Raw genomic sequence first — 17518 nt, 5'->3', positions numbered from 1 at the left:
TACTATGCCACCAGGGTTTCCAGCTAGAATGGCAGAATTGGCAAAACTGAGAGAAAAACCATAACAAATTGGTATTATTAAGCAATGGAATTAGAGGAAGAGAGGGCAAATAAATGTACAGGAACCAATAAACATTTATTTGAACATAACTTTGGTTTTAAGGATTGCCAGAGGCAGAAGATCCTTGAATAAAAAATATTTTGCACTTCAAATCTAAAATTTGGTGTGCATTTTGATACCACTGGCTTTTGTAATGCAAAGAAAATTAAAAAAAAAAAAAAAAGAAAATGGGTCACCAACATTTGAGATTACACACTAGGAGTGGGGAGGCCAATGAGACACATGCCTTCCATGGGTTTCTGGGCAGAAAACAGTCATTGCCTAAGCAGTATTCCAGAGAATAGTAAGAGAGAGAGAAGAGTACTTTATGTAGACAAAGGGGAAAAAAAAAATGTCAGGGTTGTCTTGACAGTGCAACATTGACTCAATTTCAAATAATATTTTATTTTTCCTAATTTTAATACAAATATGTGGTAGCTTTGCAATGTCTAACTCAGCTAGGCTGAACTATGTCCTATCTTATATGTTTTCAGGTAGCGTGAGCCACAAGAGACTTTTATTGGAGATCTGGAGGAAAGAAATGAAGCAGCAGCCATTTCCTTACAGTTCTTAATGTTGTCACTCATCTGCTGGCTCACCTTGTTGGTGTGGAACAGCAGGCAGGTCTGCAACTGCTCCACCTTCCCCTGGATCCTCCGTCAGCTTCTCCTGGGCCAGGTGTGTGTGTTTATCTCTGTTGCTAAGGCCTAGCCTTCTGCATAACACGCACACCAAAGTTAGAGGCAACAAGAATTGACACAGTTTTCAGTCCTTTCAAGGTCCAGCCTGTCCGTGCTCTTTTTCATTTTACAACTTTACACCCAACTTCCCTTCCCAACTGCTTGCTCTGTGAGTCGAATCTCCAGCATTAGATGCAAAAACAACAGACTTACAGAGACTGCTTAACTAGCTTCCAGGTTTATAGGCAAATTCCTGTAACAAATTCCTTCATGTATATGTGTCTCACCCAGTGGTCCTGCCACTTTGATTAAAACCTGACAGATACAAAATACATGCATGGAATTTTTTTTTTTTTTAAAGAACATGTTTTATGTTCACAATTAGGTAAAAAATATTTCAAGGTAGGAGGAAGAATAATGCCCTACAGAAAATTGGAAAATGTTTGTATAAAGGAAAAAAAAAAATCAAAATAAACAACCCACAATTCCACCCAACTACTGCTTCTGTCTTTCTGCCTACCTCTCTTTACATATACTTTTGCAAGGTTTTGATCATACTATCTACAGTTCTCCATCTTTTTTTTTTTAATCTTAACATTTTATGCTGAATCATTTCTCAGTCATTAAAGTTTCTTTGACAATATGACTTTTTAATGGCCACAAAATACTCTTATGAATGGGTGCCATGATATAACCAACCTTCTTTAAGTTGTTTACAATTACTGGCTTTGAGAAATAATATTGCAAAGGACATTCTTGCACAGAATTTTCTGTCTGTATCTTTGGTCACTTCCATGCGATCAACTCCTAGAATGTTTGAGACTCTGGATACATATTACCAAATGGTTGTAGTCACCATTCAATGACCAAATGGTTCAGGTCAATCAATACCTCATATACTTAGGCTAATGTTCAAAATATTTACCAACCAGCAGTAAGTATATCATGGGCATCAATGAATCAGAACCAGTGAAGTAATGTGGGAACAGGGTCCTGGAGTCTCACTGTGTTACGCTTTAAGTTAGCCCTTCAGTCCCTGAGTCATGGGGGAAGACTGGTGGGCTCCAGGGGAAGAGCTTGGTTGGTGGGGTGGTTATTATTGGGAGGGGGTCAAGGCAGCTGCTCTTTACCAACTGAAGTTCGTAATATTTTGACAGATAATATAGCTTCACTGGGGCATACCTACAGAACATCAGCCTAAGTTGAAGCTTCTACCTGATTTTCTTTACTTCCAGCTGAACAAACCTGTTATTTTAGTCTTCTCAGTGTCTTCATTTTTCAAAATATTAAGCCTCTTTAAATATTTCCTAACAAGTCCTACAAATTGTGGTTAGCAAAGCACAGATTAGATCAATAGTCTAAATTTGACCTTTTGAGGAGCAGTAAAGGACAAAATATGAATCAAGAGCAAAAGTGCACATGAGCACAGTTTGTTGTTGATAGGGTCGCTATGAGTCGGAACCAACTCAATGGCACCTATGTACAATAGAAAGAAACACTGAATGGTCCTGCACCATCCTCACAATTGTTATGCTTGAGGCCACTGTTGCAGCCCCTGTGTCAATCCATCTCACTGAGGGTCTTCTTCTTTTTCACTGATTCTCTACTTTACTAAGCATGATGTCCTTCTTCAGGGACTGATCTCTCCTGATAACACCTCCAAAGTATGTGAGACGAAGTCTTGCCATCCTTGCATCTAAGGAGCATTCTGGTTGTACTTCTTCTGAGACAGATTTGTTTGTTCTCTGGCAGTCCATGGTATATTCAATATTCTTCGCCGACACCAAAATTCAAAGGCGTCAATTCATCGGTGTTCTTTATTCATTATTCAGCTTTCACATGCATATAAAGTGATTGAGAACATGGTGGCTTAAGTCGGACACACCTTAGTCCTTAAAGTGACACCTTTGCTTTTCAACACTTTAAAGAGGTATTTTGCAGCAGATTTGCCCAGTGCAATACATCATTTGATTTCTTGAGTGCTGCTTCCATGGGCATTGATAGTGGATCCAAGTAAAATGAAGTCCTTGACAACTTCAATATTTTCTCCGTTTATCATGACGTTGCTTATTGGTCCAGTTGTGAGGATTTTTGTCTTCTTTATGTTAAGGCATAATCCATACTGAAGGCTGTAGGTGGGACTGTGCAAATAGGGTAAATGTGGCCCACCAAAGGGACTGGTTAGTTTTGCCATTTTGCTGGGCTTGAAATAAGATACCCCAGAGATGGGAAAGAAAGCATCCCACCACCACCAAGGAAGAACAGCTAAGAGTGGAGAGCATGTCTTTTGGACCTGGGATCCCTGCATTGAGCTCCTGGAACCAGGAGACAAGACAGAGAGAGCTTGAGAAGCGATGGCAGAGAAATGACAGCAGGAGACAGTGTGGTGGGCTTCCTGGCCCTCAGTGCAAGAATGCTGAGTGCCTTTGGGCAGGAGACTTACTGGCGGAGTAGAGTGCCTCTGGGCACTTATTGACAGGGGCATAAAGAGCTTTGTAACACTTGCCGGAGCAGGGCAGAGGCCAAGGGCCAGAGAGGTGTGTCTACGAGCATGACTGAGAAGAGGCTGTCCTGATGCAAGAACTGTATCCTGAACCTGAATTGTAACCTTCCCTAATAAATTCCATAATCGTAGGTACTGTCTGTGAGTTCTGTGTGGACACTGCAATAAATTATTGAACCTAGCAGAGAAGTAGAGAGTGCTGTGGGAGGGATGGTTGGTTTCAGAATTGGCAAAGATGTCTGACCTCTGCCTCATAGGAACCAGCCTTGGGCTGTTGATCTGATTATCCTTCCCCCTTGTGAAGTTAGAAAAGGTCAGAAGCCATCTGCCCCTTCACCGTTTTTTACACATATTCACCCTAGAGCTTGGTCACACCTTCCTCCATGCCTCAAAGCCTTTCTGCTCACCTCTCTTATGGAACTTATGACAAGCCTTGACAATTATTTGATTTTATCTGCTTCTCCTACCAGAACCATCTGCTCCAGGAAATTTGACTTACTCATTTAATTATCCTCAGAATCTAGCTACGAGTCTACCCCAGAGAAGGTACTCAATACATGCTTGATGAATCACACAGTACCTTGCCCTTTATCAGTTGCACTGCTTTGTTCACTGAAGCACCAGATACTTGTTATTTCTTACTGTTTCATCTGGGATTATATGCAAATCCTCATAGCTCAAAGCCAGGGAACATGTAGGTAGGACAGAGAGTTTCAGAGTCTCAACACGCTCTGTCTTCTACTACTGTGCTTCCCTCATGCATTCTTTAGACGGGAAGAGGGAGACAGACAACAAAATTTTATTTCTCCTCATCAGTGCTTCTGCCACTTCCTTTAATCCCCTACCACATAAGATTGCCAAGTGCCAATCTGAACCTATCATTGGGGTAAAAACTCAATGGCAGAAGACCAAACCAGGTACTTCCAAACAAGTCTATAAATACAGTTATTGAAGCCTAGTTTTCTCCCCTTTACTGGCTTCTTCCCCCAAATCTTGATGTCTAGCAAAGTGGACACCTGAAAAACAAGAGCTCATTTAATATTTAATCAACTATAGTAAAGGAAAATGGAAAGGAAAATGAGGATAACTAACTTCTCTCTTCTCAAACCTTCCAGGCCAAATGCCCAGCCATTGCTTCTCTTCCCAGTTTACCCATGCCAATTTCTCATTAGGGTACTGGGGACTATTAGATTAAGTTTCATCTCATCTTGTCTCCTTGTTTTCCAGCTGGTTTACTTGACAGTTGTATAGAAAACTAATGGTTCTTTTTGTCTTCAATTCTACTACTTTTGCATAAAAAAACCAAACCAAACCCACTGCTGTTGAGTTGATTCCAACTCATAGCGACCCTAGAGGACAGAGTATAACTGCCCCATAGAGTTTCCAAGGAGCGCCTGGCAGATTTGAACTGCCGACCTTTTGGTTGGCAGCCATAGCACTTAACCTCTATGCCACCAGGGTTTCCTACTTTAGCATATGTTCCTTTAAATCCATTGTTTTAATCAAACACTCTTTCCCCGCACTCCAAACACAGGAGTGTCTCAACTCTCAAGAAGCTGAAAAACTACATCCTGATTCCTATACACAATACAGCTTTAATCTTTTTGTGTGTGTGGTGAAAGGGGATTTTTTTTTTTTTTTTTGTGGGGAGGAGGGGGGGAAGTGATCCAATTAGGATATACAAACCAAGTAAAAGGAGTGGATGAAAAGTGCCAGCTGAATTTTCAGCCACTTTCCCTAGATGTCTTCAAAGTGTGCCTAGCACCAGACCAGCACTTTGCACAAATCACAACAGCTGAACTGCAGCCAGACAGGAAAGATTCTTGGATAATTTAATTAAGCTAGAATCAAACACACACTCGGCTGCAGAAAAAAAAAAAATTCACCTTCTCCAAAGTAGATCTTAAAACGCACAGAAATGTAATATGAATAAATATAATGCCATTTACTTATGCCTTTGTTTTAGAGACCAGGAGTGGAAGAAAAACAAGGCACAGTCATCAAACCCTGATCTTTGCCTCAAATATCTGATGCTGCTGCAGCAAACATTGTCTATAGCCCTATTCCCTTCCTTTATCAACTCTGAAGCCCAAGAAGGGGGAAAATATTTCCTGGATACTAATAAAGACTGGTTAAGTGATACAACTAGTACAATTGCTCCTGTGAAGAACAGCCATTAAGTCAGATTTCTTCCTGTGCTGATAAGGTTGCTGTGGGCATAACACAGTGGACACACCACCTTATTTTCTCCCCTCTGAAGACCTATTCCTTACTTTTCCCAGGCCTTAAAAATCGTGTTAACAATAAGCAAATACAGCGTGGCCAGATGCCTTTTGTGGTCAGATGGTTCATTGTTTAAAAAGCTTCAGCTTAAAATCCAAAAGATTGTTAACAGATGCAGTTTCTGGCTGGAGACTGGGAAAAACCTCACTTAAACAAAAGAGTATGTTGTGATTGGAACTAAAAAGGGAATTACCTTTAAAGATAAGAACCACAAACATTTCCTATTTGAAAACACCCCAGACTCACAAACAGGACCCTTTTTGGACCTTTCCTGAAAGTTTAAAAATTTAACAGTGGATTGCTGCATATGACAAACCCTGGCTAACCAGCCCAGTAACTGTTACAGATTTGTTTGGACTTTGAACAAGGCCACAGCATCCATCTCTTGCTCTCCCCCAGATTACCCAATTAGGCAAAATTCCAGTTAATTTCTTTCCAATCCTTGTAACCCCAGAAATGCTTTTGCTGCTTTCATTTTGGCTCTGGAAATGGGTTTTCAACCAGAGACGTAGATAGATAAATTTCATAAATGAGCACAGAGTTTGATAAGCAGATAGTCACTGCTGGGCTCTAGTCACTATTGGCTGAGAAGGTCCTGGCCTGTCTTCAGTTCCCAGTCTCCTTGGCCTCCACAACTTCTGTTCACTTTTACACAGAAAGCCTGCTTTCTACCAACTCTTGCCATCTGTTTCTGTTGGCTTTTGGAGGTCTTACTCTATGGCTTCACTATGTGTGAGAACGTCTGTAGTGCTCTGGGTTCTAATCTTGAAAGATGGAAAACCTAACGGAGCCATGAGATTGCAGCTTTCCCTTGGCGTGAGAAATGGATTAAGTTTTGCTGGCTGGTGATAAGCCTGGTTTGAAAAGCTACACGAGATGTTCCAAGAATCTGTTCTTAGTATTACGGATGGCCATGAGCTTGATTCTAAGAATGGACAACCTGTCCCTTATGAAATCCCATTCTCTGAGGATAGGTAAACAGGTATGCCCTTTCCCAGGTTAGGTTTTTTGGGTTCCTGTGATCATCGCATGTTTCCTGATTTGTTACAGTGTTCAAATTGCCCAAAAAGGTCAGTTACAGACCGAAAGTATAGAACAGTTTTAGCAATCTGAGACACTCTAACCAAGAAAATCCTTCGTCAAACAATGCTTCCATTCATTTTAAAGTGAGGGAGCGCTATAAGCCCATGGGATTCCACCAAGAGTTAAAACAGCTTTCTCACTCAACCCACACCGTTTCTAAGTCACATAAGGAATCCAAGCTGCTGGAATGAAGCTAGCAGGAGAACTGCATTCTGAAAGATCCGTGCATTTGGCCAGGTACTAGCAGGAGGGGCCCATTCATCAAGAGATGGGATTCTGAGGCCAGTGGCCACATCCATATCTATCCTCCTACAAAAGCCAGCCCCATCATGCGCACATGAGACGAGGTTTGCAACAGGATCTGATAGGCCTGGAAATTGAAAAATGAGCAGCAGCTGTGAGCTCGAGGTCATTACTATCCTCCAGGGTTTGTCTTTTCTAATCTAAGGGGTAGTAGTTTCCATGATTAACTTTCAATTGCTGTCAAGGGTGTAATAAAATCTGGGAAAGAAGAAAACTTTCCCCTCAGTAAGCTGCTCCCATTTTCCTTGCCTTGTCCTTTCCTCCAGTGCATATCCTCAATCCCACTGCATCTTGTTTCCTAACTTTGAGAAAAATTTGCACTAGATAATGGCCTCAGTGTACACAGCCACTTGAGGATTCTTCTTTCTCAGTGGCTGGGTCTCTAAGATGACAGTGTGAAAAGTTCCGACACTGTGAAAAGTTCCGACACTGTGAACAGTTCCTTTGCTTCCAAAGACCATACAATACCATTAGTTTCAGGACTGAATACATTTTATTTTCATTGTATAATTCTTTCCTAGGGTATTATATACGTTTCCTAAGCCATGACAGGAGCCCTAGTGGGCAGTGGTCAAGAGCTCAGCAGCTAACGAAAAAAGGTCAGCAGTTCAAATCCACCAGCCACTCTTTGGAAACCCTATGGAGCAGTTCTACTCTGTCCTATAGGGTTGCTATGAGTTGGAATCGACTCAATGGCACTTAACAACAACAAGCCATGACAATCAATTCAACAAAAGAGAAGTTTCCTAGTTGGTAAGATGTGCACAAAGAGAAAGAGCAGAAGAGGAGAGGAGGGCACATTTATTCACAAAGACATCTTACTGGTCATTACAGGACAAGGAACCCTGAAGACTTCAGTGTGGTCTGATAGAGGATGGGAGCCTATACTGAGAGGTTACAGATGAACTTCTCTCAGTAAAATTTGACAGCATTCCATACAACCCTTGGAACAATTTAGTGGTTCAGTCATCATATACTGATTTCAAAATATCAGATGCTAGAAATATATATAAGACATGGTGTCTTACTAGCAAAGCAATAAAGTCTCATGGGAGAGACCACCTCAGGCTCACTGATGGGGAGACAGCTTCTACTGAGTAATGGAAAGACACTCCTGGGTGGGTGGCACGCCAATTACACAGGCAGCAAAGAAGTGGCTGGAACAGAGCAATGCTATTTTTTTGCCCTAGGCAGGCCTCAAACTGCATACTTTGTTATTGTTAGCTGCTGTCCAGTTGGCACCTGACTCACGGAGGCCCATACACAATGGAACAAAACATTGCCTGGTCCTGCACCATCCCCATGATTGGTTGCAGATCACTGTGATCGATAGGGTTTTCATTGACTGAGGTTTGAGAATAGATTGCCAGGCCTTTCTTCCCAGTCCATCTTAGTCTGGGAGTTCCACTGATACCTGCTCAGCATCATAGCAATATGCAAGCCTCCACGGACAGACAAGTGGTGGCTGTGCTTGAGGTGCGTTAGCTGGGAACTGAACCCAGATTTCCCTCACAGAAGGTGAGAATTCTACCACTGAACTGACAATGCCTCAGACACTGTGTATTAGTCACCTAATAAAAGGTATCCCTGATATTGGGGTGAGAGGGTGTCTTGAAATTACATTGGATGATAGTTTGTTCTTGCTTCCCTGGGTCAAGAGAAATAATCAGAGTGTCTACTGCCTGTTGGAGAGAGGTATCTATTTAGGTGTTATCCTTGCCCTCCCCATTTACACTATCTTGGTTCAGGAGAAAGCAGCAAGATGTGGCCATGAACAGAACTGGTTCCAAAAAATAAATGTGCTATAGGGTTTAAAAGATGGCAGAGTAAACTTGACTTCAGAAGATGTGGTCTGTGGAGTGATGCCTACTGACGTGAGTGCTAGGGAATGCAAACTATTGGCGCTTTTGTCAACTTGGTATCCATTCTCTCGTTCTCCTAAAGTAATAGAACCCTCAGATTTTAATGGGACAGAATAAAGACATTGTTTCATGAAGTGAGGTGTGGCCATGTGACCCAGCTCTGGCCAATGGGATGTGAGGAGAAGTCACATGTATCACTTCTGGAACATGTCCCTAAAGTGGACATCTTTAGTTTGGAATGTGAAATGACTATAGAGCCATTTGGACCACGAAGGACATACCTTAGAGATGGTGAAATAGAAACCTGGAAGAAAGTAGGTCACAGAGAACTGTGAAACCACAATACTAGTCTTAAACTGCCTAAATACAAACGTTTATGTAAAGATTAGGGCGATAGGAACAGTTCTATTTTGCATAAACGACTGTTATTTTGCTTCCGGGTTATACATGATTATGAACACGGTTACAGGTGCTAAGTGAACAGGAATAGGGTACAGAAGAGTCCAAGGAATTGTGGGTATAAACAACATCCAAAAACCAGCACTTCGCATACACAGCACCAAGGCCACGACGTGACACATACAATCTGGTTTTTATATTATAAAGAACTATCTGAGTCCTGGTGGCAGAATGAGAAAGCAAAGGGAACTGAAAAGAATCATTTTTCAGTTTACCATAAACACAACTAACATCTTACCTTTTTCTTGCTACAGTATATTTGCCATTTTTTCTCTGCTGGAAGGGCAAACATGGCTTCCCTGTGTTTGTCTGTGAGGTCAAGTTCATCCTGAAAAGAAAGAAAATAATTAGTGTTTCATTGATAACATTTTATTGCAGTAGGAAAAGTTATTAGCATCTAAGGAAAGAAAAAAACACCAACACGTATTTAAATCAACTTTGAAAAGATCAAGAAGCTAAGTTGATACGAACATTACCATCATCAAGAAAGCACACAGGGTCAGGCATCAAGCACAGCAAAAGAGATGAAGCCAAATACATACCAAAGGCTGGGGAAACTGGAACATGTATGGACAATGTATTGCTGTATTAGGTCCATTGAGCAGTAAAGGTCATCAAGGCTCAGGAGTTTAGGATTAATCACAATAAAGATGAAGGTTTGCTAGGGACAGCTTCACAAACCTTGAATATCAGGCTGGGTCTTAAGGGGAAGTGAAGGACTTGGACATAAAGAGAGGAGTGAAAGTCTAGGCAAGGGAATAATAGAAACAAAGGGTAGGATGTAGTTACAAATTGGTGTGTTTGGTGACAATGACCAGCTTCATTAAAGCACTGGGTTTATGCAAAGGATAATCACATAAAAGGTTTGAGAGGGAGTGACCAGTTTGTAAAAAGTCTTAAATGAAAGAATTAAGTATTCTCTTGACCAAGGAGAGTCAATGAAGACTTTGAGCAAGAGTGACATCTTTGTCACCACACACCCCACAAATATTTAAGTGTTTTATGTGCCAAGCATTGTGTAGGCATTCTCTCATTTACTTCTCACAACAGTCTGTTCTACAGTTGGGAGAAATTTAGGCTTAAAAGAGGCATCTTGTTCAAGACCACAAGTCTGGTAAATTATGGGGCTGGTTTTGGAGCCCAGAGCTGTTTGACTCCAGACCCCAGGCTCTGAGCCTCTCAGATCAATGTTTGGAAACATTATATTTTATGGCGGTGTGCAGAGACACTAAAGGCAGGCAATTTGGAAAATCCTTAACTAATGAATAACAACAGTGAGATAATGAATATAAAGTACTCAGGGAAAAATTCTTAGCATTTAATAAGAGTTCAATCCATGGCCAGTATTATTATTGGTTTTGAGCCTCCGGTTCATGTTATTCCTATATGGAAATTTATCTAATTGAGGGTAGAAGATAATGGGGGTGGGTAAGACCTATTACCACCCCTCCAAAAAAAAAAATTAAACAAGCTATAAATTAAGGCACAATAAGGTTTTGATCTCTGAAGAGTAAAAACAAGTCCCCCCTCTGAGTGCTTTATTTGTATAACTACAGTTCTGCCATCCTCCTGGACATGACCTTTTATTTCATACTCCTCCATTTAGGAGCTCTGGTAGCACAGTGTTTAAGAGCTTGGCTGCTAACCAAAAGGCCAGCAGCGCGAATCCACCAGTCGCTCCTTGGAAACCCTATGGGGCAGTTCGGTCTGTCCTACAGGGTCACTATGAGTCGGAATCGACTCAGCGGCGATGGGTTTGGTTTTACCTCTGTTAAGGAGCCCCAGTGACAAGCGGTTAAGCACTTGGCTATTAACTGAAAGGTGGGTGGTTCAGACCCACCACCTGCTCCAAGGGAGAAAGACATGGCAGTCTGCTTCTGTAAAGATTACAGCCTTGGAAGCCCTACTCTGTCCTATAGTGTCACTATGGGTCAGAATCTACTCAGTGGCAATAGGTTTGGTTTTAGTTTTATCTCCATTTAGTCATCAAGTCCTATTACTCCTTTTTTCAAAAAATTTCAAGAGTCCACCCCTTTCTCTCATTTCCACTAAAACTACCTAAACTTATGCCCTAATAACCTCTCCTTGGCTTCTTGCAATAGCCTCCTCCCTGTTCCTTCTTGCCTTTCCAGTCCTTCCTACTCACCATGGCTAGAATTCTCTTAAAGCAGTGGTTTTCAAACTTGGGCATGCATCAGAATCTCCAGGAGGGCTTGTTAAAAATAGATATTGGGCCCTACCCCAGAGATTATGACTGAGCGGGGAGGAGAGAATTTGCATTTCTAGTAAGCTTCCAGGTATTACCGATGCTGCTTGCTGGTCTGGAGACCATAGTTTAGAAGCACTGCCTTAATAATAAAGCACCAATGTTGTCTTGAGCACCCAGTTAAAAAACTGTCATTAGCTCCACATTGCCTACAAATGTAATTATACATTGCTCAGGCCTGCCTTTTTTTTTTTTTAATTGTAGGAAAAATGTACATAACAAAACATGTCAGACCTGCCTCTTGAGGTATTCCATTTATGACCCCAACTTGCCTTGATTTTCCTTGTATCCTTTCCCACCTATCTTATAAACACCTACACTTCCCATGCCTTGCTACTGTCTAATACATGGTAGCTTCCCTGGGGAAGTTCTTCATCTCTTGAAGCCTCTATTTCCTCATCTTCAGGATGGGCATAGCCTCTCTCTTGCAGGGTTGTTGTGGGAATTAGCAATATCAACTAAGCATGTAGCACTGCCTGGGACGGTGTTAACTGTACTGTTATTCCAATCATCATGAAACATAAGTCATTTGCTATTTTCTTTTAAGGACAAGGTACACATTAACCCATTAAAAACATCCACATGCACCTAACCACAAAAAACCAGCTATTAAGAATTTCAACAATGAACAACCAGGAAGGAAATAAGAGATTTTAACCAAAAATTCCATCACGGGAAAAAATATTAAAGTTTTAACATGAAACTATTATGTATGTGAAATCACTGTTTCTTTTTTCTTAATTTCCTGTAATTCACACCTCTCACCTATTGATGAATGAGGAAAATAATGGTGATATAAATCACTTCCCAACAAGCACGGTTTATTTTTGGGGGGGGCAGGAGGCAGTGGGTGCACTAGGTCAGTTATTCAAACAGCTCAATAACATGGTGTTTGGTTTGGGGAAAAGGCGTGTGACTGCGAGAGAAAACAGAGCTACCAATACCACCTCCTTTATTACACTAGAGCACTGCGTTTTTGCTTACCTAGAAGAGATGTGAGGAAATGTGTGAATCCTGAAACCTAGAAATTCACAGCAAAGGGTATTAATATTACCGTATTTTGTTGTTGCTTCTGCAGCGACAGAGAAATGAAAAATCTTAACTAAGAAAGCACAGTGGAACAAGGACTTAAGGACAGATAGCTTCATGCAAGGAGAGAATTTTCATACAGCAGAAAAGCCAAAAATAGCTACAGGGTCTTTGTACCTAATTTTAGATTATAGAAAGAAAATGAAAAGGAATAAATGGATACTGATAATCATAAAAAAATTACTGAGCATTTTCTGTGGGCTTAGTAGTAGTGTTTTATATGGATATAATATTTTCTTATCCCATTTTCCAGGGAACTGAGCCACAGAGAGATTAAGTATCTTGCTCAAGGTAACAAAGCTAGTATATGTTGGAGGAGGGATTTGAGCCCAGGCCTCCTGGTTATAGAGCCTGTGTTCTTAATCACTAGACTATTCATTCTGTTGATTCAGGAAGTTAGAATCGTGACTCTGCAGTGACATGAAAATGCATGCACCCGTCTGCTATACTGCTAAGTGTCTGCTAATAGAAAGAGGGAGGGAGGGCTTTATTCTGGGTTTGGCTCTTATGGGTTATATACGACCTTGGACAAGCGACTTAACTTCTAAACTTCAATTTCTTCATCTGGAAATTGAGAATGATAATATATACTTGATAGAGTTATTGCAAAGATTCATTTATGCAATCAAAAAAATTTTTGAATGTCTACAAGCACCAAGCATTGTGCTAGGTTCAGGGGATAAAAAGAGGTACATGTCATGGAGATCATAGTCCCATGCAGGCAAACAGGTAATTAAACATCACACTTTACAATGGATGATCCTACACTGAGTCGTTTTGAGAGCTCCCTTGTTTTGCAGAAAGGTGGGGGCAGTGGTGGCTTTCTCAAGGAAGAGAAGTCAGAGCTGAGGGAGGCATAGGAATTAAACACTGTGAACTTTAGTCTTTATCCTGAGGGCAATAGGGGTCACTGATGAAGTCTGAGCAAGGAGAGTGACATAGATTTTATTAGATAATAATTGGGAGTATCCAGGAAAAATATCTAGAGTTATTAAGACCCCCACACCCTCCATTCCAAAAGTACCTGTACTCTGACTCATTCTATTTTAATAATATGGCTGAATGAAGCATGCAAGACTCTAAGAGACTATCATAGCCTTAGAGATCAAGCAACACTTACTTGCTGTCCTATCTATTCCAGGACCATGGCCAGATATTACAAAAAATACAAAGATGAATAACAGACCCTGATTTCCTGGAGTTTATAATCTAGTTCAGAAGACAAGATGACAGAAGGTTTTTATGGTTGCCTTTTTTCATTTCAAGCTAAAGTCCAAATTCCTTAGCAGGCAAGGGCCTTCATAATGCAGCCTTTGCCTGCTTGCCCCACCCCACCTCTTCATCTTCCAATAGCAGCCACCTTGTGGTACTTCCGATCACAATTTGCCCACTTCTGAAACTTTGCATATGCTGTTCCCTTTTCTCAGAAAGCCCTTCCCACTATATCTAAGGACTAATCCTCTTCATCCAAGCTCTTACAGGGCATCAATTATTTCCTTCAAGCAGCCAGCCCACCAGACTTTCCCAGGATGGGCAGCTTCTCTGTGTTCTCCTAACCATGTGGTACTTACCACATTACTATAGTTATGTTCTCGACATTTCTGTTCCATTGGACAGGGAGTAAATTGGTTCTATCCATCTTTGAGTTAATTGCCAGTCCCCCAAACAATATCTGACATAGCAGAACTGCAAAAAAGTATAAGGAGGGGGAAGGTAGGAAAGGTGGGGAAGCTGGGAGAGAAGCAGGAAGGGAAGAAGCAGGGAGGAGGGGAGAGAATGTTGTAGGATATAGTGATGATTGCTGCATATCAAAGGTTAAAGGCCATTCTCCTTCTCTTGTTTCTTTTGGGGGTAAAATGTATATACAGTGAAATGTACAGATTTTAAGTATACAGCTTTTGAGTTTGGCAAAGGTACTCCCTGAAATAGTTTTAGCACTTTACACTTCAGAAAACTGGTTGTACAACTTCACATTCCTATCAGCAAAATATGAGAGTCCATTTGCTCCAAATTCTTGCCAACATTTGGTGCTATGTCTTTTTAATTTTAGCTGTCTTAGTTTATGTGAAGTGGTATCTCATTGTAGTTTTAATTTGCATTTCCCAGTGAGAGCCAATGCTGCGCATAATTTTTCATGTGCTTATTGGCCATTCATACATGCTCTCTCGTGAAGTGTCTGTTCAAATATTTTGCCCATTTTTACTGAGTTACCTGTCTTGTTATTATTGATTTAAAGGAGCTCTTAATATACTCTGGAAACATGCCCTTTGTCAGATGTAGTTTTCAGAATAGTTCTCCTAATCTGTGGCTTGACCTATTTTGTTGACACTGTATTTTGATCACCAGGTTTTTTTTTTTTTTTGATGAAGTCTAATTTATCAATTTCTTCTTTGTCTTTTAGCTACTGCTTTTTATGCCTTCTTTAAGAAATTTTTGCAACTCACAGTCCCCCCAAAAATATATTCTATGTTTTCTTCCAGAAGCTGTAGAGTTTTAGTTTTAGCTTCTAGGTTTAGATAATCCATCTCATAAAGTACTCTTACAGTATTTTTTTAGTTAGAAGCAGCCTGATTTGCTTTTGCATATTATTCTCTCTTTTCCATTTACTTATACTCATTTAGATACATTGCTGGGCAAGGAAGGTATCTTAGTTACCTAGTTGCTATAACAGAAATACCCAAGTGGATGGGTATTTAACAAACAGAACAAACAGAAATTTATGTTCTCACAGTTTAGGAGGCTAGAAGTCCAAATTCAGGGTGCCAGCTCTACGGAAAGGCTTTCTCTCTCTGTCAACTCTGGGGGAAAGTCTTCGTTCCTTGGCTCTTTGGTGATCTTCATGTGATATAGCATCTGCTTCTTTCACCTACTAGTTTAATCTCTTTTATATCTCAAAAGACATTGACTTAAGACACATTCTACACTAATCCTGCCTCATTAACATAACAAAGACAACTCATTCCCAAATGAGATTATAACTAAAAACATAGAGGTTAGGATTTACAACACATATTTTTGAGGGATACAATTCAATCCACAACATCCCACTTTTTGGTCCCCAAAAATTCATGTCCTTGCCACATGCAACACACATTCACCCCATCACATCATCCCAAAAGTCTTAAATCGATTCCAAGTCCTAAATCTCTATTGTCCAATCACATGTTCACCATTTTCTTTCAAAGCCTCATCAGAAGCACATTGAACACCCACATTTCTAGTGACACGCCATTACTGGTGCCATATGTACTCCCTAAGACAATAAAGACTTTCTCTATGGCTCTCCTCACTTCCTTCTGAGCCCTCACCAGCATTGCCTTTGATGTCCATAATTCTACCAATAGTCTCTTCAAAGTAATCTAGGGTACCTTAAAATTCTTCTACCCTCCACCCATTACCCAATTCCAAAACCATTTCCACATTGTAGGCATTTGTTAGAACAGCAACCCCACTTCTCAGTACCAAATTCTGTTTTAGTTATCTAGTGTTGTTATAATAGAAATACCACAAGTGGATGGCTGTAACAAACAGAAATTTGTTTTCTCACACTTGAGGAGGCTAGGAGTCTGAATTCAGGCTGCCGGCTCTAGGGGAAGTCATTCTCTCTGTTGGCTCTGGAGAAGCTCTTTTGAGCTTCTATTCCTTGGCCATCTTCATGTGGCATGGCATCTATCTTTCCCCATCTGTTTGCTGTTTGCTTGCTTAATCTCTTTTATATCTCAAGAGATTGATTTAAGATATACTCTAATACTGTCTCATTAACATGACAAAGAGAACCCATTCCTGAATGGGATTATAACCACAGGTATAGGGGTTTGGATTTACAACACATATTTTTGAGGGGCACAGTTCAATCCATAACCAAAAACCAAAACCAAACCCGTTGCCATCAAGTTGATTCCGATTCATAGCAGCCCTACAGGACAGAGTAGAACTGCCCCATAGGGTTTCCAAGGAATGGCTGGTGGATTCAAACTGCTGACCTTTTGGTTAACAGCCAAGCTCTTAACCACTATGCTACCAGGGCTCCAATCCATAACCAAAATAAAAAATAAAAAAACCCAAACCTGTTCCCATCGAGTCTATTCTGGCTCATAGCAACCCTATAGCTCAGGGTAGAACCACCCCATAGGGTTTCCAAGGAGGGCCTGATGGATTTGAACTGCTGACCTTTTGATTGGCAGCTGAACTCTTAACTACTACGCCACCAGGGTTTCTCAATCCATAACAGAGGAGAAAAAAAAAAAACCCAGTTGGTGGAGGAAGGAACAAAATGGAATACAAACTAATTTGAAAATTGATCTCATATTAGTTTCTTTAAACTCTTTCATTATTTCAAAGTAATAATTCAGGGATTTTTCATTTTGATAATTAATTTAAATAATGAAAGATGCAATCCTGGAGAATAAAACCACTAGGATTGCTGTATCTCAAAAAGGAGATTCAAGGTTGCCTGGGGTTAGAGGCAGGAGTAGAGATTGACTACAAATGGACACAAGGGGACTTTTTGGGCTGAGAGAAATGTTCTAAAAGCAGATTGTGGAGATGGTCGCACACACATAATGGTATAAATTTATTTTACCTAATCAAACCGTATAGTTACAATGAGTGAATTTTATGGCATGTAAATTATACCTCAGTAAAGCTGTTTTTTTTTAAAAAATGGTCCTGGTTGGTAGAGCCCCAGGGAAACAAATGGAAAATTCTAGAGAGACAGAATAGAGAATATACAGCATTGTGTAAATAGTAAGGAAAGAAAATTCTGGTTGAGTATTAGGTAAACCAAGGACTTGGTTTACAGCAAAAAGTGACTGGAAAGAAATGGATGAAGAAAAGGGAATGGAAAAATGTGGATCCCTTCCCTTTATAGTAAGTAGCTCAATCTGGGAAA

At 40.5% G+C, this 17518-nt stretch overlaps 1 protein-coding gene across 2 annotated transcripts in view; it reads right to left on the bottom strand.

The window, feature by feature from the left end:
* Positions 1–17518, bottom strand: part of DAAM1 (dishevelled associated activator of morphogenesis 1) — a 199978-nt gene that overhangs the window by 88823 nt on the left and 93637 nt on the right. For both annotated transcript variants that reach the window (XR_007519057.1, XM_049899474.1), the window contains exon 3: positions 9511–9600. Coding sequence is in view for 1 of the 2 variants with exons in the window: in XM_049899474.1 (XP_049755431.1) it covers positions 9511–9600 (90 nt within the window). In the remaining variant the exon portion in view is untranslated. The remainder of the gene's footprint in view (positions 1–9510; positions 9601–17518) is intronic.

Source organism: Elephas maximus, chromosome 10 (genome assembly GCF_024166365.1).
Source record: "Elephas maximus indicus isolate mEleMax1 chromosome 10, mEleMax1 primary haplotype, whole genome shotgun sequence".
Taxonomy (NCBI): Eukaryota; Metazoa; Chordata; class Mammalia; order Proboscidea; family Elephantidae; genus Elephas; species Elephas maximus.
Note: the sequence above shows the minus strand (reverse complement) of the source record. Positions and strands in the feature narration are given on the sequence as shown.